Source organism: Macrotis lagotis, chromosome 3 (assembly GCF_037893015.1).
Source record: "Macrotis lagotis isolate mMagLag1 chromosome 3, bilby.v1.9.chrom.fasta, whole genome shotgun sequence".
Lineage (NCBI taxonomy): Eukaryota > Metazoa > Chordata > Mammalia > Peramelemorphia > Peramelidae > Macrotis > Macrotis lagotis.
Window position 1 is genome coordinate 199442111 of NC_133660.1, and position 24870 is coordinate 199466980.

A 24870-nucleotide genomic window follows, 5' to 3' on the forward strand; every position below is an offset into this window, starting at 1 on the left:
ATATATATAACTCTAAAATGTGCAAAATGGCACTTTTTAATTGGTTGCTTCATATGGACAGATTTTCTAGCTAGAATTTAATTTTTTTGTCATTTAAATTAATTTTAGCACTATATCAAATACAGTAACATTCATAAATACCTTCCATTTATTTAATGTTGTGGTATCTTGAATAGTAAGTATATTTTACTTGAGCCTTAAAAATTAATTTAATAAAATATAATCAATTTGTAGAAAAGAATTTGATGAAATTGTTTATTTAATATTGAAAGCAATCTTACTAAGTGGAATTTTAATGTTTAAATAATTTTTGGGTTAGCTTTGTGAAAATGACTATTTTATATTTTGGAAATATTAAGCTTTTGGAAATGTATTTTCAGTCACAATTTTTCATTCTTCTCTAGCAATTTGGTTAATATCATTGTGATATCAAAGTTTTCTTGAGTGGTGTTACTGATTTTAAAATGTACCTATGCAAAGATGAGAAAATAGGGAATCTGACTATTGGGAATAGTCAGTTTTGGAGGGGGTGAGGAAAAACAGGCACACTAATGCATTATTGGTTGAACAGTGAATCAGTACAGTCATTATTGAAAGAAGCTTGAAATTATGCAAATAAATTGACTCAAATGTAAAGACTGTTTGACCTAGTGTCCATAATTAGGCTTAAATCCTAAAGAGGATATTGATAAGAAGAAAATCTTCACAGATCCTGAAGTATTTTTCATTTTAACACTTTCTTTGATTGCAAAGAATGAGAAACAATGTAGATGATCTCTAATTGAGAAACAGCTGAACATACATTGATACATGAATGTAGTTGAATATTATACTGTGTTGCAAGAAGTGAAAAATTGACAAATACAGAAAAGCATAGAAATATTCACATGCACTGAGAATCAAGTAAGCAGAGGCAAGAAAGCAATATAAGCAAATAAAACATTGTAAATTGAAAGAACAAATTCAAAAAATAAAGTGAATATTGCAAAATTATAAAGAACAAGAATAATTCAAAAGAAGAGATATGAAAAGAGATCACTTTCCCAACTGGGAAAACTACATTGTGCATATTTTCATTACATTTCTTTTCATTATACATTCTACCTATTTTCAGACTTTTTCATTTCAATAATCAGTTTTGCTGATTTTTCCCTTCTATTTTTTTGTCTGTAAAAATAATAATTGCTATATAGGATGATACTCTGAGAGAAGGAAGATGGGTACTGGAAGAATTATGGTAATGTTAAAAAAAGACAAAAAAACTAATTTAAAAAATAATGTATTGCTTGGATGATAGTAGGTTGTAAAAAATGCACAACTCTCAAAAAATTACAAGCCATATCATGAAATTTTTATTCAGGAGATGATGGAAAGCCAAACAGCTTCAGTTGCTTCTTGTTCAATTTTCTTCATATAACTCATCCTATACTAGGCATCTGTCACATCCTTTTATTTTTTAAGGTTTTTTGCAAGGCAAATGGGGTTAAGTGGCTTGCCCAAGGCCACACAGCTAGGTAATTATTAAGTGTCTGAGACCGGATTTGAACCCAGGTACTCCTGACTCCAGGGCCAGTGCTTTATCCACTGTGCCACCTATCTACCCCTGTCACATCCTTTCTTAGAAAGATTAATATAAAGCATTATCCTCCCTTTCTAAAGTTGTAGATGCGCATCCTCCCCCAGTGAAGGGAGGTAAAGATCCCCTTCGTGTCGACCACATGTCAAGAAGAATCTAAAAGCAAGATGTGCTTTGGGTGATCCTTCGGGTACCCTTTAGATAATGCCTCAGATTTCCCACAAATAATCATGATTAGATAAGTACTGAAACTCGACAAAAAATGAAATAATAATAGAAAAATCAAATGACATACATTTCAGTGATGGTTTCTGGTAGATTGGTAGGTATCTCAGTAAGACCTTTTCCACGACAATCCACAATATTGTTACTACAGGTGCAAGCAGCTGGACAATGTAACACACTGCAAGAGGGCGTCATAAATGACTGGTGACCTGAAAAATAAATTGGCAGTTATTGCTTAATCATCTTTACTGAAAAATTCTTGAGGATGTAGATTTAATTGAATGATAGCAGCTAAGAAAATAAAAGTTCCTTTTATCTCCCTTCACCATATTACAATGTTAGTGAAAGTGTAAGGACAATGTCTCATTTAAACTTTCTATTCAGCATCCCTACAGAACTTTGTACACATGATTTGCTTTCAAGTGTAGTATCATTGTATTGAACTGTACTGAAGCAATATACAAATTATGAAATATAATTATTTATGTCAATAGGTAATAGTCCAAAAATTGGATTAATCCCAATAAATAATAAATTAAAATTCACAACTAAATTTCCAGGTAAAATAGTAATCGTTCTCAAAAATAAAAATATTTACATAAATTAAATTTTTAGATCTGAGTCTAAATTCATTTCTGTGCCTATTTTTTTTTGTCTTTCCCATAATAGTGTTCCAATTATACAACAATATAGCAATATGTATGGACAGCAAAACCTTACTTAAAGATTGCTTTATGAATATAGAAGTTATACTGCTAAATTACAACATACTACTCCTTAAACTAATGGTAGATACAGATTTCACCATTCAAAATTTTGAAAACACAGAGATTTAGTCCATTGTCATTGATAATCTAATTTTAATCCTGCTCCTGTGCCAAATATATATATATACATACATATATATTTTTGTATGTATGCATATATATATATGATTTTATAACCACACACACACACACACATACACACACACACACACACACACACACATATATATATATATCCATAAATATATGGTTATAAAGTACTATTATTTCTTCTTATAACCTACATAGGATAACATCTTATTTAGAAAATGTGATATAATTTACATTAATAACAGGATGATAGCCAATTCTTTCATACCCATATTTTCTTATTGTATACTAAACTCCCTCAAATAGAAGTAAGAATCAAAGGTAATTATTGAAGCGTTTCAGAGACGTCATATGGATAACCTCCATGAAAATGGCCACTGCAGTGATGAAGCATTGGATAGTGACTACTGGAAATTTACTGTTTCCAATCATTTTAAACAATCTATCTATATATACATTTTCACATATTTCATATATATATATATATATATATATATATATATATATATATATACACATACATACATAAATGTATTCTAAGTGTTTGTTTTAAAAAGAGAGAGAGAGAACTTGCCTTCTTCCTCATCTAGGAAAAAAAAGGAAGGAAAAAAGTAGAGAGAAAAGTGGTTAGTAAAGAATGGTTAGTCATTTCATTCATTGCAATAAATATTCATGTGAATTGAAATATCACTAAGGCATTGTTTGAGGGTTTTTCTTGAGGTCATGCAAAATACTTGAAAATGCACATATCTAAGAAATGCAATGGAAGGTCAATAGATTGAGGCAGGAAGACCTGAGTTGAAACCTACCTCAGACACTTATTTAGTCAGATAACCTAAAAACCATTAATAAAGCTAAGCATTTAACTCTTTATCCTCCAGTTTCCTCATCTGTAAAATGAGGGAATCGAACTTGAGGGTCTCTGAGATCTTTTCAAGCTTGTAATTTATTATTCTTTGAAAGTAGAAAAAGAAGCCAGCTCACATTTTCCTCCTCCAAAATGAATCCATCAGTATATCAAGTAGCATTTAGAGTGATAAGAATTTTTAAAGTATTATTAAAATATCTTAAATATGCTTTAGATTGATAAGAGATGCAAACATGATGTCCCTTTTTCATATATATTTGTGTATATATATATATATTAGATATTTGAACAGAGATAATATACATACATTTAAAATGATTTTCATTGTCATTAGTTTTAAGTGAGATATTCTATCCTAACTGAAACTGTTTGCATTCAAAGGAAAAATAGCTCAGCTCTTTAAAACTATATTTAAATTTCCATACACCTTGGCAGGGTTTTCAGATTAGCCAACACTATGTAATACTCTTTATCCACACATCAGGTTTTACTTAAATTAAAAAAAGTGGCTTATTCTCTGCAATTGAAATGCAAACATAAGCCTAATCCATGAATTAACTCATTCCCCTTCCCTCATTTTGTACACTAGTTACATTCAATTTTAAAAATAAATAAAAATGTGAATTATTTACATCTTTGTACTGACAAAACATCATAAAATTTCTTAGAGGTCATTAATATCATCCAAGAAAATTCATTTAAAAGGAGAGAAGGATTAGTGCACAAATGCACATTAGTGATATCCATTACATTTTTTAAAGGATTTATCAAAGACAGAATCTGCCCACAAAACCACATGCAAGTAGTAAAATAATATTCTTCCTTACCACTGCAGACAAATTCACGTTTCTGAACTTCAGCTACATTATGGCCCTTCAAGTGAGATGGACCCATACACTGAGTATAGAGTCCAACTCGAGGTCTTTGACGGAGCCATTCAGAGAGCCAGGCCAGGTGGCAGTCACAATAGAGGTTGTTGGAGTGAAGTCGACTAAATGAAAGGAAACAAGTCATTATGTTTAAATTATAAGAAAAACAAAAGATTATATTTCAATGATGTTGAGGATTTATTAATAAGTTTTTAATGAAAATCAATCTTTTAAAACTTTAATCAGAGACCTTGCCTGGTTGGAATTATTTATTAACATCCCAGTGCATAAAAACAAGCAAGTCAAAATATAATTAGCTTAATTTTTTAATATTTACTAACAATATGAATTTTCTATAGTTTCTTTCCTTTTTCTTCATTTTGAACTAAAAATTTTTATAAGAACTTGAAAACAGTTATGGAATTCTTTAACTTGGACCTTTGTATGGGGGTGAGGAGACAAAAGTCTAAAATAAATTGCTCTACAATGGTAACATACTGACAGTAAGGGGGGGGGAATGTTAATAAAAGATTTGGCTTCCAATTAGAAATATCAGTGAGTCTTGCCATTATTAGTCTCTATAGAAACTGCTTACAAAATCCTTTTTAGCAGGTCACATGCATTTTCTGCTGAACAAGACAGAATAATAATTCAATATGAAACACTTCTTTCACGTCCCTTTTCTGATTTCCTTCCTTTTTGTTTAATCATAGAAAAGGGGATTAGCTGCTCTTGGCTCTTGGGAACCCATACTCAAAGCAGAGCCTGAAATTCAAAGACACAAATGGCAGCCAGTGAAGGAATTAAGTAAGTTGCTTCTCTGTTGGCAGAGAGCTACACAAGACCATGGCTCCTTTCCAAGTGGCAAAAAGCACTCCACCATTAATAAAATATAAGACAAATGTATTCATTAAATTAGGTAAATTACTTTAAACTGGCTTTTATGTTTTCTCAAACTAAAGAAAAAGACATCCCAAGCTATAAATCAAAGTCTTCTTTCCAGAATTGTCCATGACAGAGCAATGTCATATTAGAACTTTTTTTGCTGATGTGTTCAATCCTAACTGAATAATAGTAATGCATTTTAAAACATGGAACTCCATCCAGAAAGTTAATTTGACCATAAAATGGCACTTAAAAATGACATTAATTAATTCTATGGAATGATAAACCAACCAAAGTGGAGAAATTTAAATTTAAGCAAGATTGCTTCCAGTCTTACTGAAACAGGAATAATAACACATAAGGTACAACACAGAACCTTCTGCTAAAGAGAAGGCACTCTCTGGGACCAAATTAGTGACATTAGGATAACCTTTGTTATTTTTCCATTTGAGTTCTAAGTGTCTCATTTTTGAAACCCAAATGTATGTGTTGGAAAATCTCTACCTGAATTGTTCTTGCAGAATATCAAACAAATCATGCTGATTTGAATATGCACAATTGAATTTAAAATGAGTATACAATGTCAAAAATGATAGTAAGTTAATAGGCTCCAGTAGTTCCCTAGTTACATTTTAAAAATCACAAAGAATCTATTGAATAGATCTTTTAAAACCATGATTGAACAACAAAACAGTTGTTCTGAACAAGAGAATTCAACAAAGTCTTAGAAATAATATTAATTGATGATTATATATAGTGCTTTATGATTTTCAAAGCACTTAACAAAGCAAAATTTCAAGAAAGGTATTATGGGTACAGGTTAAGAGGTTAAATCAGAAAATGATTTATCCACAATCACACCACTAGACAATGTTTGAACTCTGGTGCCTCCTAATCACAATCCCATGACTCTTTTGACTATACTTTGTAGCCATTCATTTCTACCATTCATTTAACTGAGTCTTTTCATTTACATAGATGAAAAATACTGAGATTTAAAGATGTAAAATAACTAGCAAGTGCCTGAGTTTGCTTTTAAATCTAGGTTTCTTGCCTGCAACTGCAGTATTCTTTTCCTTAAATTATATTGGATCAAATAAGGGGCACAATATATTAATTCTATAAAAACATAATATATGTCATTTAGATGAATTGAACAATCAGTTTTAGATTTGATAGTTTCTCATAGAATAGTCCAGATGAATTGCATTAGCTTATTTTTAAATTTCTGTATATAATAATGAAGGTTCATAGATCTGGGAGATTATAATAACATCTATATGAATTTAAAATAATCTCATTCAAAAATATTAAAATTGATACAAATAAATAAAATGATACTTAATTCAATATATGATACATTTGTGTAAGCCTTTTAAGTTTATATTCTCTTCTACTTTAAATGTATGCTGATAGTAAATAAAAATACCCCTTTGGGAGATATTCAATTACATTTGACAAAAAAGAAACAAAAGGCTTCTGGCAATGATTTCATGCAAATTTTAAAAAATATTGCTTTTTTTAGGCCAAGACAATTTTGAGACATATAAGATAATAAATTTAGTGTTAGAAAAACCCTTAGAACTAGTCCAGTACAACTCCTTACATTTATCAATGAGGTAACTGAAGCCTGAGAAGTTCAGTGACTTATAAAAATCACACTAAAAAAGGCAGGGCCAGAATTCAAATCAGGATCCTCTGATGCAACATATAGTACACTTTCTACTGTAGCAAAAAATAATCAATGCCTACGTTTAGGGAGCCTTTCTCACTGAAATGTAACAAAGACTAACCTTGTCTTTGAAAATTATCTTTCAGTTAGCTTCAAAGGCATGTTAATGTCTATGCTATAACTCCTAAAGAAGTTTTTTTTTTTTTAAATATAAGTGCCAATACTGCTTTACTTATAACAGTGCTGTAGGGGTGTGCTCTTAATTTTATGTCACAAAGGATGTTAGAGGGTTAGTTAGGTTTGATTAGACCTTCTTGCAGAATGGTAATAAAATTATAAATAAATATTTCTCATTCATCATTTATGGCACCCAATCAAAAGGTCTTTCATTTCTTAAAGAAATGCCAAGTGATACAAAAGTTTAAAGAAAAGCATTTCTCATCATCCTCAAATTCAATATTTTAAAAAAGGAACTTTGAAATTGAGAGAACAGCCCATATCTATTTATCTATTTCCTTCTCTTTCATCACACACACACACACACACACACACACACACACACAAACACAAAAGCACACACAAACAATCCCCTTTATGGTAGTACCCTTACATCAAAATTAAACTCTTGAATAGAATAAACTGACATGCAGTTTTTCAGTGACTACTTACAATGTCCTAAGTTTTGGCATATGGTTGAAACTTGCCACTGATAGTCTAGTAATGTTGTTATTGTTGAGTGTGCTGTAAAACATGAAGAAATAAATTAGATAATTTCAGAAATAAAGACAAAAAACAAAATACATATTAATATATTTCCAGTTCTAGGAGGAAAAAACCTGAAGCAATAATATTTGATGACCAATTTTCCTGAAGAGACATAGACTGGCATTTTGTAGGCAAGTTGATCATTTTTGGAAATTATATTATCAATTTATATTTTGAACTATTAAATACTTATTTCAGGTAAACCCATATACATGGCATTAATATAGCATGTATTACTACACAAGTATCTGGATGTCTATAATGTCTGTTTTATCTATTGAGTTTCATATGATAGCAAAGATGATGGGAATAATGGTAAATGTTGTAGGTCAAAATCTATTCGTGAAGATAGAATATGTGTATACATATATATGTATGTAGAGAAGCTATATAAATGTGTATATATGGATCATCATATATTTCTATATGTGATATATAACATACACATGACATATATATAACATCAAACATACATTGTATGTACATATATGTGTGCTATATTTTATGCAGTTACAAAAATGGAATGGACAGTCAATATCTATATAGATCGATTGGGGAATAGTTGAATGACGTGTCATATGAAAGCAATGAAATATAATAAATGGAAGCAGAATCAGGAAAATAATTCACATAATGACTACAATACTGTAAAGAAAATCAACAATGAAAGATTTCTAAATTTTCATCAATGCAGAAACCAATCAAGATTTAAAAGGAACTTTTCTGAAGTATGACTCCTATCTTTTGGTCAAAGATTTGAATATTAGTATGAAATAAAGAATTCAGTCAGTGTCAGTCATAACTACTGTATTGACTGTGTTTCAAGGGAGGGTACTGCTAAGATGGAATGGGAGTTGGAGTTAGAGTCCTTGGGGAGTGACAGCACTTGTCATCAATAAAATTTTTTTAAGCTAAACATGAATTAATAAAAATGAGTAAAAAACAATAATTAGTGCATAATTTATTTTTTTTTCAAAGGACTACCATTATTTTGTCTAGGGAAAGGGCTGAGTTTGTTTAAAATCACTGGTATCCCATAACAAATCAAATCATACTTGGTTTTCAAGCACTTCCCAGAAAGGTAAAATTTTAGTCAATACTCATGTACTAGCTACATAATTAAGTCATATGGCTTTAAATTTACCAAATTTGCAATTAATTACAATGGGCATACAAAAAGTCTATTTATAAAGTTTTTTTTAACTTCTCTGCTCAAGAAATTGGTCACTATTCGATCTTGATATAAAACATCAATATTTATGGTAAAATGCTTGAGTTACATGGGATGAAATGAAATTATATTTTTATAAACTTTTGGCAAAGGTTTACATAGCTTAGGCATTAATCTAGCTAATTCTCTCCAAAGATCAAGTGGTTGTTCCTATGCAGGGTGCTGATGAAGATGGTGGCATAGTAGCAATGTTGATGGTGAGTAAGGTTGACAGAGAGCAAGATTGATGGCAAGCAAGGGTATACCAAACACAAGAAGGGTTGGGTGGTTAGAGTCATTGTAACAGTAGAATAAATATCAGGTGTTGCTCTAATAATGCAGTTTATGAGTGAATATTGTCATTTCTCTCATATATGCTATGCATTCATACACATACTCATGCCATTCTCTGATTCACCAATGAATTTCACTTCCTATTTATTAATTGTGGGAGTCTCTTTAAGCTCATAAGCTCTCTAAAGAAAGTGTGTAGTTATTTTTATGTTTGTCTTTCTCATGTTTAGTATAGTAACTCATAGAGAAGCAAATACATGTTTAAAAAAGATCTTAGATTTAACAAATGTATGTTAAATACCTTCTATGAAAAATCTCACAATAAAGATCTTCCTTTCCCAATGCAGATGTGCAACTTAAAAGTTCCCTGGGCCACTGGGAAGTAAAGAGCCAGGTTAACATGTTGTATTTCCCTGACTCTGAGACCACCTCTCCAGAAACTATACCATTTTATCCCTACATAATTAATAAAACGTAGAAAAATATAATAAATAATGTCTATTAGGGAGATTTACATATAAAATCTAAAGGAATTGAATTGATTAAATAACTTCTTTTTCTACTATGAAAATCCAAGAAATTTAGGATTATCTAACACTAATGAACATTTTCAGAGTAACTAACATGCTAAAATATGATTTTGTGAAACAAATCAGAAAATTACCAGAATAAATTAAACACTTTTATTTTTAATGTGTTATAACTATTTTTTATACAAACAAATTTAAGTATTTCATAAATGTTTTCTGATGATCAAATCTAGGCAACATCAATTTGAAAACCCTCCTTAAATTTTCTGCTTTAATTAAAGAAACAAAGCAAAATATGTTGTCTTGTACTAATTGTAAAATATGTTGTCATGTACTAATTGTAATAATGATATTCTATAAAATTATATTTGTGCTAATAATAAGCAAATACAATATCATGCATAATAATAAAAGTAATAATTATGAATAATATAGAACATGTTCATATAGTCATTAAATACTTTCAAATCCCTTTCCTTACAATAATCTATTAGTTAGGCAGCTCAATTTTCATTATCATTATTATTATTATTATTATCATCATCATCATCATAATCTCTTCTCTATAGACAAGGAGAGTGACATATAAAAATTTAAATGACATAACATATATTCTATTCAGAAAGTTATATAATTTTTAAAAAGTGCTAGTTCTTTACTCAAGGTGCGCAGAGAAATCTTCAATAGAGAAAAAGGACTTAAGCATATTCTGCATTTGATTTGACAATAAACTTAATGTTCATATATTCTAAATTGAAATCAAGGTAATATTACTTATATTTTATTTCCATCTTACATTAGTTGGTTTGATAAGATTTTTAAGCCATACCCTAACGATGCTTTCAATGTTTAGATTGTTTTAAAAAATATTCTTCTTTATGAAGACATTAGATCAGAAGCAAAATTAATTTTTGCTCTGGGGAAGGCAACACTTGTGACTGTATATAGTCTATGGTGATCATGTCTTCCATATTTGTTTTTCAGATAAGAATGGACAATATGGAAAACTTATTCTATGATATCTTCAATATTTGGACACCGTTCAGAGGCACGTTCACAAAGCTTCATTACATTAAAGATACTTTTTTCCTGAATCAAGGAAAATCTAGGATCTTCAGTTATCCTATAGCATGCTTGAATAAGAGATGTAGATGACTTCTAATGATTATAGATAGTGCAGTTAGAGCAGAGAAATAACTGTGATTAATGTTAGGGTTTTGGTGCTGAATTATCAAAGTTTGCTTCAACATAGTTCTAATTCACCAGATGCTCTCATGTATACATTTTACTTCTTTCAAAAAAATTCCAAACAATAAGTTTTATTTTCAATGCCTCATTTTGCAATCTCCTAATTTATGAGAAAAAAAGTTAGGAATAAATTTATTATATAAAGAAGTTTTTATATCTTTACAATAATGTTTCTTTTCCAACTGTGGTACCCCAAGACATCAGAATATAGTGAAGTATGCAGTGGAAAATCCCATTTTGTCTCTTGAGAAATCTCTACTTCTTTTCATAATCAGTATTAGCATCAATGCTTGGTCCACGTGTATTACTCATCATCGATGGCTTATGGCTAAAACATCCATATCCTTCTCTTTATTGTCTTATGGTTTGCCAAAACAAATTTCTAAACTGAAAAGTGTGCTGACATAGAAAAAAATATTAAAAACACAAAGGAATTTGCTGATTCTGCACATAATGATACATTTCCTTTCTAGGAAAGTAAGGGAGAAAAACACCTATCTCTGATAATTCTTGTGTGAAGGTAAGGGAATACAAATCCCCCGAGCAAACAGAAACTCAAGAGTCTTCCTTCCATATGAATTTCAATGATCATGTTTTGATTTACTTCAGATCATTGTTATAAATACTTTCTATTTCTCTTAATTATTACATTTCCTCTTTCATGGAATCATAAGATCATACATGCTTGAATGAACCTAAGAAACCATCTGATACAAACTTTTTATTTTTCAAGTGAGAAAACCAAGTCTCATGGAGGTTAAGTGATTTGCAAAAGGTATAAGTGACAGAAGTAGGGTCCTCTTTTTCAGAGTCACTGCTCTTTCCAATTTACCATTCCATTAAATAATATCAGGGTTTTTTTTCTTTTACTATAGGTAAATAGATATCAATCAAAGTTTTAATGAATCACAAAATAAAATCACTATAGGTATGAAATCTTGGTAAAATTAAGATGTTTTTCTTACTGTTTATTATACATTTGTTTTTCTTCATTTGCATTTGTTATCAATAAAAATTCAAGTATATATTAAAATTTAAGGAAAAGACAAGGGATTAACCCCCCCCTTAACTACATAAAATATTTCACAGGGCTGTTCATAATTTCAAGACTCAAAAGTATCTTCCTTAAAAACTAACACACACACACACACACACATATAAAGTATAAAATACCACTGGATTTGATGTATAGATTGCAGAAACTCCTACATATTATTGACTTACAAAGAGAAATTCACACACAAAGTGTTTCTGAATTTGAGAGAAATTTTTGGAGCTAAATGTAAAAAGAAAATGTCACAGTGATTTCACAGAAAACATGACTAAGAATTTTTTATTTATTTGTGAAGAATTGTAGAGAGATTGAGAAACAATTGGAGGGTAGATTGTGATATGTACTATTGGAAGGGGTCATCAAATTGAAGATATCACAGACTGACCCAAGCATTATGCGGGTATGCCTGTATATTTGTATATAATATTATCGATATATTGAAAGTTCATTTTGTTAATCAAACTTTCTCTCTTTGATTCCATTAATCAGCCATCTCTCATGGAACATATATTGAACATTTTATCCTGTTTTATTTCAGTTTTTCTAATAAATTTCCCAATTTTCTATTCCGCTATAATGTCAAGCAAAACATGTTAAATGAATGTCTATCCAATAATAGGCTTTTTGAAATTATGTTTTCAAATTTTAGGAAATCTAGATATATTCTGCAAAGAAATTGCATTTAAGAATGTCAAATATATATATATATGTGTGTGTGTGTGTGTGTGTGTGTGTGTGTGTGTGTATACATGTATGTATCTATATAGGATTTAATTTAGCTACCAAAAGGCATGTCCACATAAAAATTAACTCGATGGAACTTTGATTCTCTTTCAGTCGTCTTACTTGTAATTTTTTTGGGGGAGGATGAGAAGGCTACATTTAACTGATTAACACACATATATACACATTATCTATCTATCTATTCAGTTATCTAATACATACATAAGGACACACACACATTTTCAGGCACAACATTTGATTAGTTTGCCTGCTTTTTTGACACAATGCTACTACTATGGGATCATGGTTAAACTTCAAGTGTGCTGTCTTTTGAAGTATCACCATGAATACTATTTTTTTTAACATTGTTGTCAAACAGTTCTTCAGTAAACTTTAAACCAGGGAGTGTGCTAGAACAGTAATGTAGTCAATGAAATTTAAATCATAACTAATTTGGATCTGTTTCTTGAAGGTAAATTTATAGTCCTATTCAAGATATTAAAAACAAGTTACTAGCGGAAGTATACTGAACAACTTAAGTGACTAAGGAATATTAAATATTTCAAAAATTGATAATTTCCTTACCACCAATTAACACATTCTTCCACAATAGATTTTTAAATAAAAATCTATTAATAGTTTGTAATTTAACCGATTCCATTAATTTAGTTAAAGAGTTGAAACCAAATCATATGGGGGAAAATACAAAATGTACTCCAAATAAGGCACAAACTCTAAGAAGAATTCTACTGTTGCTGTATAAATGCTGCTGAATCAATCTATTTGATTGACCACATTCTGTTCCTTGAACTCAGTTTGTAAACTAGTCAGGAGGATTTTCTGAATTCTGGAAAAATTCCAATGAAAAGACTGAAAATTCAAAGCCTCTTTGATTTTTCTGACTATTTTGCTTGGGCTGAGGATGATTTAAAACACAGGGGGATTGCCTTGCTGGGAGAAAGCAAAATTCTTTTGCCTTTCTTGAATATAAAAAAATAACCAAGATTGTAAGGCTGGCAGGAAAAAATATTCCTGGAATGTATGAGAGGCTTCAAATCCTTGGTAATTAATTTTTCATTTTCACTGAAGTAATGATTTTGAGGTAAAGAGTTGGGACTGTATAATATTGTGTTACTTTTACTCTTTTGTCAGATATTTCAAAGGATTATATAAACAGTAAAGATCACAATAGATCAATTCTTAAGTGAGTTTTTTCCACTTCAATACTAGTTAGATAGTGAATACCCTAAAAACAAATTGACTGGATAATTCAGAAAACAATGAAATTTATCTAAACAATTAACTCTTTCAAAAAACTGTTATTTTACTTTGTTGAAAAATGGCATTTTTTCCCTTAGAATAAAAAAGTTATCATGTGGCACAATATCAACAATATAATATCTATAAACAATGGAACACCTTGCTATAAAAATGGCAGCATTTGTAATTCTTTTCCCACTTCGGGTTAATTACGTTCATTTCAATATTTACCAATTCTGACTATCTATGAAATAATTCTATAAACAATCTATCTTGCTATAGGAAGAAATATTTTCATGGCATGTATATATTTGTTAAAGTCCCCAAATATACAAAAAGGTATAAGCATCTATTGTTAATACTAATATTTATGGATATTTTACAGCAAGCCACTGATTTATTTAAGGTGTATCTTCACTAGACCATTTTGACACAAGGATTTCTGCTAGGAGATAAACTCTTATATTAGAACTCCCTAGATAGAAATCTTCTCTTCAGAGTAAGAGAATCAAGCAATACTTACAGCACTTCCAGGTCCCGTAGAGCCCTAAATGCCCCATCTTCAATACAGCTGATCTGGTTGTAATCCAGTTGCCTGTTAAACAGATTAGGAGGATATACGTAAAAGGGAAGGAACACTGGCAGTGTTATGCCTAAGAAATCCTCCTCAAGGATCTATGAATCTGGGCCTCACTAACTGAAATGCTTTCCCAGATAAACTCATCTGCTTAAGAATGTCACACGCCATTCTGGCCTTGATGCCGCCACTGAAATCTCTTTTTGTTCTGAACTGTCTGTGCAAACAGCAGCCTTGGGAAAGCTCCAGTAAATAATAACTCCACCTTATATTAAATGCCATAGGAATGCAATTTCATTACATCAAGAAAAGCTATCCATTAAAAGCTCTCAGCGTCATCTTGCTGAAACAATTTCATTAAGGTAAAGGACTGTAAATCACTTAATGTCACATGCATCCCCTCAGTGACCTAACAGAATCCATTTATCAGAGAAGCCCAGCTGCATGTTAATTTCCCTATCCTTGGCAAGAAAAAGCAAGATTACTTTGAGTTTTCTTCTTAAAAAACTGTTTCCTTCTAAAACTCCAAATCCAGAAACAGAAGAATTCTTCATATATGTCTTCCCTTCCCTTAAGTAATATAATTTAGAAAGCATGCATATATTTTATAATTAAACTTGATTCTTCACTTAATTTTAATCTTTCACATTATTTGCATTATAAACATGACTTCTTTTGAATTTTGTAATTTGTACAATATGGACAATATGGAGTATACCTTACTAATCTTCAAGTGAATCAAATTTTGGCAAATAATTTCCTCCACTGAGTATTACTTCATCTACAAACTCACATATCATATGTAGCGTATTCTACAAGAGGATGGCTATAAAACCTTAAATATAACACTTTATTCAAAAAGCACATATTTCAAAGTAACTACTTTTCCTCCATTGAAAAGAGACCTAAACTGTGTGTCCTGAATACAAAATTAAAGGGTAAGTCAAACCTAGTAAATTCTGAAGTATTCTTTTCCAGGTGAATTAACAAAATTTCCTTTTATAGAAATAGGAATCCACTTTGTTGAAATAAACAGACAAATACAGAACCAACATGATCTTCACTGTGAACAATCACTTTTCAGGATAGCCTAAGGAACTGTTGCTTAAAGCAGGTGACTAGGTGCTTGAGGTTATTATCCCATGAAAGCAAGTTATTTCAGTGCTTCATTTGAAAGAAAAACAAAATGCTACTGAAGCAGTACAAAAATAGAATCAGTTTCAGATGCCTAGGTAAGTAAATGTCATTGTATAGGACTATGAATATGAAAATAATACAAATACACTTGCCCTTCATGTTTCTAATTCTGTATTAGCCACTGAGACTAATGCAACTACTTGAAAGCTATTCTTGAAACACTGTTAAGCATATAACTGCAGACTAAGTGCTTTCCTCATTAAAACACTATATATCAGAATAATAATTTAAGCAGTGATTCCTAAGAGTGCTTCTATAAAATTCTTGACTTATACATTACATATGTATTTTATATGTGTATGCACACAGCATATATACATACATATACACATGGATAGGAAACATATAGCTTACATGTACATATACACATTTCAATCTATTTATTCATAAGCACATACATATATAGTGGTGTCAAACTCAAATAGTAAAAGGACCCACTAACCATATAATGATCCCTATGGAGCGCATAGTGACTTAATTTAAAATGTATTAGCTTTGGTTTATTGTATTTTTATTTTTGTTATTAGTAATTTTCAAATTACATTTTAATCTGGTTTGGACTGCACTTTGGAATAGACCATTTGCAACTTTTAGATCATGCATTTGACAGCTCTGTAAATAAACACATATGTGTACATATAGTCATGTTTATATTTGTACATACATGTACTTATGCATGAGTTCATGTATAATCTATCTGTATATTCACATGTGTATACAAATAGATGTACCATGTGTTCATATTTATATGCATATGTATTCATAGATATGATTTCATGATACATCTCATTCTGAAAGGTATCTGGAATGGCAACCAACATAAATGGGCACAACTTTACATGATGTAAACAGTACAATCTCTGTCATTCAATCTAAGATTAAGAATGATATTCGAGAAGGCACAGTTTTTGCTGTTTTATAGGAAAAGTCTATTGAAAAGGAGAATTACCACATATAATATAGAGTGATAGTATTGTTCCTTAAGAGGAATTCATGAAGAAGAATAGTTTTATTTTCTAAGGTACCTTTTAAAGCAACTTCATGTGATTTTGGAATCCCAACATTAAAAACAACATTTGTATTCCTGAGTTCTCTTGTTTTTTATAGATTAATCTCATTTAACAATTAAGTTAATAGCCTTTTTTAGAGTGCTAAAATATATCCATGGTACCATTCTCTAACCTCTAGTACAATTTATCAAAGCCATTTAAATTAGTACAATGGCATGAAATGTTACCCTTGACACAGTACAAAAGAGAAATTGTTTCCAGACAAATTGGCAAAATCTTTTAATGCCATCAAATTTGCCTAATGCAGTCAGCTTGTAGGTTAACCTGTAAAAGGGTGAGCCTTATGTTTGCCCATATCTTATTATCCTTAGCTGTCAATGTATAAATCAATGCTGACACAGCTTCTTTTAAATCATCCAGACTATAGATAGAGGGAAAGCTTAGCATGAGGGAAAGCATTGAAGCAAATCTTGTCCTACAAGAAATAACTGAAAGGCAGATGACTTCTATTCAATGGACGCAAGTTGAAGTCATTAAAAAAAAACTTTTTTGTTGATGTGCTCTTTAACAACATCTATGTTTGTACAATACATGTTCCTTAAGGATACTACTAGTAATCGAATTATTTCCATAGTTTGATCACTTTGGTATTATGGCCTTTTGGGGATAATTGTGACTACAGTGTAGTTTTACTTACCCATTCCTCAGGGATTGATATGCCCTGAAAACCCATATTAAAATGTCAAAACGAACTAACACAATCTTCATAAGTCATGTAAATAAAAATTAGGATCCAACACACAGCTCATGTAGAATCCCTGATATTTTCCTTTATGTCTGCATATCTACAATATAAATATCTGTAAGTACTACTTTTGTGTGAAATTCATTTTCCCCTCTACCTCTTAGCATCACTGCCTCCACCACTACACCTTCAAACAGCTAGTGTCCTCTTGCACATCAACTCCCAACATCAAAAAAAGTAGAAAAAAAACTATTACTTTTTAGACTGACTCCATACCCTTGAATGTGAATGAATTTCTTTTAATTTAAGCCTGATGCTTCTTAAGTATGATACAAGACATTTTAGGCATCACAACATCAGAAAACAGTGATTTTTTTTCTATTTTTTTTTGACGTTAGGATTTGATGAGCAAGAGAACACTGGCTATTGAAAATAATTAGGAAGATTGGGTAGAATAGCCTTATCAAAATGCCAGTACTGAAAAGTCTACCAGATTTAATGTTTTCATGGTGATGGGGGTGGTAGTGGTGAGGATTTCATAGCAAGTAGTCTGCTGTTTGCAGAAAATTCAGCTAATTAGGGGTGGGAGGAGAGAAATATAGTATTGGTAGTTCTAGGCACTGATAATTCATATTTATGGTAGAGATTGACTAGAGATAGAAGAGGAATGGGAAGACCTGGGTTACAAACAAAACTATGTATAGAATAGGGGAAAATATTCTATATTAGGTACTAAATGAATTTGGGAGCATGAAAAGTGATCTGAAGGTCCACAGATTACAGCAATAAGGATCAGGACAAGGCAGAGTGAATTTTTATTATCACTCAGAAAACTTATTTTTTTAGGGTTCTTTTTTATTTTGCAGGGCAATGGGGTTAAGTGACTTGCCCAACGCCACACAGCTAGGTAATTATTAAGTGTCTGAGGTCAGATTTGAACTCAGATACTCCTAACTCCAGGGCCAGTGCTCTATCCTCTGTGCCACCTAGCCACCGCTCACTCAGCAAACTTTTGAGGGAACTCTCTCTTCCACATTTTCCTTTTTCCCCTTAGCAAGATTGTGGTGCCTTATTTCTTGGATACCTTTTAAAACTAAGAGATCCTTTTTTGAAGAGGGCAGTTTAGACTGAGTCCTACTTACTGACCTGATGAATTCTACATATATTATATGCTCCAGGGACTCAATTTTAAGTTCAATATTGTTCCTCATAAATAATAAGCATTTCTGACTTGGTAGTCCCACCTAGAGACATACTCTATGGAAAATTATTCAATGATTCAGGTTTAGTACTTTCCTAAAATGAGGGCAGAGTTAAATTATAAGGAATCACTCAGTGTTGGACTATGTAACTATAATCCAGAGACCAGCTTAGGCAAATATGGATATTTACCACCAGGTAGAGTACAGAATGATGAATGTGGGGTTCTAAGATGCCTTTCAAAATTTCCTTGAATGATACAAAAAAGATAAATTATAATCTTGAGTATATATCATTAGCAAAAGCACAGATTTTAAAAATTCTTTAGAGTAAGCCCAATATAGACATTCCAAATGATTTCATATTTTTAAGAATATTGAAATACTCCAAAAGGAGGCTATTGAGTTAGTTGTTCTTATCAATGGTCTGTGCTGTCCAAAAGTCCATGACTCTCAATTCTTATATATTACATAAATTAATATCTTGTCCTTATAGCTAATATGATGGTTTTTACCAGACAAATACACAGCTATACAAACTCAGTCAGAAAGTTTTACAGACTTCCTGTTGCCTTTTGTGTTCTTAAGGTTACAATTAGAAAAAAAAAGAAAATAAAAACAAAAACTAACAATTAAAAAAATTCTTAGAAAACAAGTCTAATCCATTCTCAAAAGAGCTGCCAAAATTTGTGGGTTTGGAATTTATTTGTTATTGGAATTTAGGATTAATTACATTTCAAGCCCTGACTGTGAGGAACCAATGTATCCTTGAAATGTCTCCTTCTAGATCCTTAAAAGTTTGTATTGAGCAAACTAAATAAAGGTGCCCAAAGTGAGCCGATGAAAAGTGTGAAAATATTTTAGAGAAAGGGAAGATCATTGTGGATTGAAAAGTCATGGAACCCTTTGGGGGAGGTCAGATTTTAATTGATATTTTCTGGATAAAGAAGCAGAATTTATATGGGTAAAGAGAGAGAATATTAGACATTCCTAATAATAGGGGTTTGTGATCCTGAAAGGGAGGGAGGATTTAGTTAGGGAATAGTGAGTAGATCATTCGGAGATCAGATTGATAAAATGCTTTGTTAGAAAAATAGTTGTGGAACTTATGGAGGATCTTAAGGATAAAATTTAGTAGGGAATTCTGACTTTATTCTATAGTTAGGGAATCACTGAATGTTTTTAAGCAAGGGAGTGACATGATGAAAGCATGTCCCAATTATTAGTCTAGTGATTATCTGCTACAAATACATGATAGACTAAGTCTGGAGGATAAAATTTATAAAGATTCTGCAATAGCAGAACCCTGATCTTCAAGAAGAGGTGCATGGTGCCATAGGACTTTAGATTTGGGGAGGAAGTTGGAGCCTCCTCCGAGAGTTTCTTTTCATTTTATCTCTCCATCTGAACCTGCCTCCAGTATCTCAAATTTGGGGTATAAGTTCTAAAGTTGTTCTCTCTTACCAGCTGTGGAAGGTTTAGGAAGACAAGCTACAAGAGCAGAGCTAGAGGTTAGGAAAACCAGGGATTATCTCTCATAAAATTATACACCAAACATAAAAAATTGGAAGGTACTTTTTGGGGACATCCATTTCCTCAAATTGCAAATGGGTAGGAATTAAGTAACCTGATCAAAGTCACCTGGAGAGTAACTGAAATGAAATCTAAACCCAGATTCTCTGATTCTAGAGAGGAAACTTTTTTCCCAATGAATTTCTCCATATTTCTTCCCTGCCCCTACTCCGACTCACCAAATAGATTCCTTCAAATCTGCCATCCACCTTTCTTTTTCCTGATTCTTTGGAAGTATTCTTTTATAGAAGCCTTTGGAAGTATTCTTTTATAGAAGCCTCCCTTCTCCAATTTCCAAGTGATTTCAGTTCTGCTCAAATATGTTTAACTCTCCTGTGTTCACTAAAATTATGAGGTTGAAAAACTGACAAATTGATGGTAGAAGGAAGGGAAAGAAAGCAGTGTGGGCAAGAGGCATTACAGAAAGAACTAGTCATGTTTTAAAATTTTAATTTAATAAGTTCATATTTCTCAGAGGTATAAAACATATTTCCTAAGAAAATAAGCTTCAAATTATTGATCATTTAATTTGTATAGTTTTTCTATACCTGTAACTCAGAGATAACATGGGAGTTAATGCATTGTAGAAATTTCAGTGTGCTTAAAAGGGTTTGCTAAAGGTAATTAAGATGTTTGCAAATATGGAATAAACTAGCCAAGAAATTTAATAATGAATGTATCTAATCCTTGGTATTTTAAATAGGGTAAAGAAGATGTGGCTAGATTTTTTTTAAAGCTCCACATTTATCACCAAAAACTTGGTGATAATTTTATAAAACTTCATCAAGAAAGAAAAAAATCCTCTTTTACTCAGATTGATTCAGAAATCAGGAAATACAATAATTTGGATAAATTAGGACATCAAAACTTAAAAAATAAATGGGGAAACCACTTAGACATAATTGCTAAGGCAATCAGAGGACCATATGAAATATTACTCTTCTAGAAGTTGCATAATTTCTGAAATCTTTTTATCCTTTGCTACCGAAGATTACTAAATTCATTACAACCACTAGGTAAAACTTTCTGGATATTAAAAGAGTGTCATGTAGCTCTGATGTTCTTAGTTAAGGAATAATATTTCTAACAAAATGTAATTTATGTGAGAGCTTAGGGAAGTCATTGATTGTCTCTAGACTTCAGTATCTTCAATACTTTAATGGCAAATGTTCAAAATCAGAACCACCATCTCCAGATAGATTTGAATTTCATCAAAGAGTTTTTATTCCATTTTGAAGTCATTTTGGATCATGTTATGGGCTGTTGAATCAAGTGTTGTGAACGAGGGATTGGCATCTTCACTAATGTTAATGTCTATTCTTCTCATCTACCTGATTCTCATCATTATAAAATTTTATAAAAATGATATTCAAAATATTCTTGAAAAAATAGCGGAATGTAGATGATTCTCTACAATACATAATAAACTTGCAGACACAGCTATTTGAAGTCTTTGAAGAATAAAAGGTACTAGCCATCTACACGTTTAAAGATTGAGGTGGTTGGGTTGGCACATCTTGGCATGAGAACATTACCACTTTCCCTACCATTCTATCACCCACTGTTTCCTAAAAGGAAATGTCTGTAATAATTTTCTTCACATGGTGTACAGGTTCACTTGTAATAAATACCTATGACACTACTGTGTTCACTGTTTATCAATTATGAAAAAACAAACAAAAAATTGTGACCAGCTAGAACAAAACAAAGCCTCTTCAAAAGGTACCTCTGATATTAAATTATACATAAAATTATATAACCCAAAATTTAGTTTAACCACTAAAATTTAGTTTAACCACTAAAAAAAAGAGCCTTTAAGTATACCTTTGTCTAATGATACTCTGATGAGACATATAACAAGGAGACATTCCTGTTCCAAGATGTCCTGGACAAAGGTCAGCTGGAACTAACATACCTGTAAGACAGTTCTGCATGTGACATTGCTAATCATGTCGAGGCTTAGATTGCTTTGAAGCATCTAATATGAGATCTAGGATCATTCAAAAAGATAATGACTGAGTAATACATAAATACAAAAAGAAGTAGATAAAGATTGATTATTAACCAGATTGTGAAAGATGATGGGCAGCCATTTAGTTAATTGATCAATACATATATGTAGCTATGCATTGCTGATGGGCAATGAATTTGGTTCAGAGTTCAACAGAAGACCTGACAATTATATTTAGGAAATTCATTTTGTTTTTGACTATCAGATATATCTTTCAATTTTATTTTTAAATTAATATTTTTCATTTTGAACTTGATCAGTACTCATAAGTATAAAGATGTCTAAAATGAATAAAAAGAGGATTTTATATCAATTAGTGTATAGTTAGTCTTTATATAATAAACTCAACATATTATAGACATAACTTTTTATCAGAAATATACTACAATGGCACTATAAAACTATAAGTTATGATAATATGATTAATCAGTCTGTAGCATATTACTAATAATGAGCTCTGCATAAGTAATAGTGTAAATGGCATCATAAAGAAACAAGTCAGGTATTGAAGAAGCATCCTTAATAGAGTAAAAGACCTTCAGTTCATTGGTGGATAGTTCTATAGATGGTTTACAAAATGGCATCTCTATCATTGACTTTCATGTTAAAAATAAACATGTTCATGAGACTATGATTAAACCAAACTGTTAAGTATTGTTTAAAATGAGATATTCAATGTTATTTTAGTCTGAAGCATATAAGGAGAACTTAAATGAACTTTAAAATACATGTACCAGGGTGGCTAGGTGGCGCAGTGGATAGAGCACCAACCCTGGAGTTAGGAGTACTTGAGTTCAAATTCAGCTTCAAACACTTAATAATTACCTAGCTGTGTGGCCTTGGGCAAGCCACTTAACCCCACTGCCTTGCAAAAACCTAAAAAAACCCCAATAAAATACATGTACCTCACTTTATGCAATGTCTACATCAATTTTCAATAATTCTGTGATTTTAAATAACTATAATAACCTAGTTAGTTAAAAGAACTGGCAAAAAATTATAATATAAGGCAAATAATAAGTTTGTACTTTGAAATATCTTATTAATTTGTAAGTTAATTTTTTCATGTTTGTTTTTCCTTAATGTAAGGGATGGGAAAAATAAAAATTTCAGACTAATATAAGGGATGGTTTTTATGTGTAGCATATATGAAGCTAGAGAATAAAATCTTCATGATGAGGGCAAAATTTGGTTAGTATATTTATTGAAATATAAATAAAATATGCCTGATTATATATTTTATAATATTATTCATTTTTTAAGTTTCTTAATGAAAATGAACACAACATAATAAATTGTAGGGAGAAGAACAAGATCAAAAAAAGATCAGATCACAGCTTAGAGTAGATGGAATGATACCATCAGAGAGAAGTTTATGATAGTGAACTTACGTATTTTGTATCTGTTTTCTTGTGAATGAATAATTACTAATACATATTTGTTAAACAGATGAAGCAGAGAAACTAAACTAAAACACCTAAAACATCTACATTTCAAGATACTAAAAAGCTAGTGAATAGAATTACTAAACATAAATACCTGTGCAGAAGGGATCTTTTAGCCCTGTCATAACTAAAACCAATTGCCAGTCTACTGAGATGGAAAAGTGGGCAAGCCTAAGAGCCCAAGAAAAAGCAGTTCCACATCTCAACCTTACCACTACCATCAATCCTACTCTTAGGTCACTCCTATAAACAGCATCCAAGAAAGTAACCTTCCACCAAACAGCCAGACAATTGTCTCCATCCATGCCACACAACTCATCTCTTTAGGAGCAGAAAAGAAAGTTCTTCAAACTAAGGTCTAGTCACTATCAAATGGCTCAAAAAATAGAGAGGGATATGGTTTTTATTAATGGAAATAGCACTGAGAAGTGCATTACCATCTGATTTCATGTTGCACTCTAAGGTCCACTGGGTCATTTCATGTGATTTATAGCTGAAACCTTTTCTAAATCTTGTCTCCTTCTATTAGAATATAAGTTCTTCAAGAGCATGAACTGTTTTGTTTTAATTTGTATCCCTGGAGATTGCATATAATAGGTACTTAATAAATGTTCCCATCCCATACATTTACAAATCCATCTGAAAAAGCTAGAATGTTGGGGCAGAACATAATGTAATGAAACCAAAAAAAGATACATTTAAAAAAATTTTAAAACATTTTTAAAAAATCAGATACAAAAAGGAAAAGTAAGGGAGGCATAGGAAGAGAGCAGTACATCTATAAAATAACTGAGGTTTCAGTGAATTACAAGCTCACCATGAACCAAAAAAGAAACTGAAAATACCAATGTAAAATTGAATTGTACTAAGAAATTCATACTGTTCAGGATAAGGGGTGTGAGTCTTGCTATTAGACTATAATTGGATCATTGTGTTCAATTCTATTCATCACATTTAAGAACCCGGAATTGTTAAGTTGAGCAAAGTCTGAATTAGGGCAAGCAGAATGGTAAATGACCTTGAATCCAGGTCATTAGAAGATTAATTATTATAAATTAACCATATAAATTGACTCATC

The 24870-nt window shown here is 31.2% G+C and overlaps 1 protein-coding gene across 2 annotated transcripts in view; it reads right to left on the reverse strand.

Annotated features, from left to right (window-relative positions):
- Nucleotides 1–24870, reverse strand: part of SLIT2 (slit guidance ligand 2) — a 388308-nt gene that overhangs the window by 143700 nt on the left and 219738 nt on the right. For both annotated transcript variants that reach the window (XM_074229717.1, XM_074229716.1), the window contains exons 6-9: nucleotides 14560–14631; nucleotides 7622–7693; nucleotides 4354–4517; nucleotides 1872–2010 (exon numbers count right to left, since the gene is read on the reverse strand). In XM_074229717.1, coding sequence (XP_074085818.1) covers nucleotides 1872–2010; nucleotides 4354–4517; nucleotides 7622–7693; nucleotides 14560–14631 — 447 coding nt within the window. The remainder of the gene's footprint in view (nucleotides 1–1871; nucleotides 2011–4353; nucleotides 4518–7621; nucleotides 7694–14559; nucleotides 14632–24870) is intronic.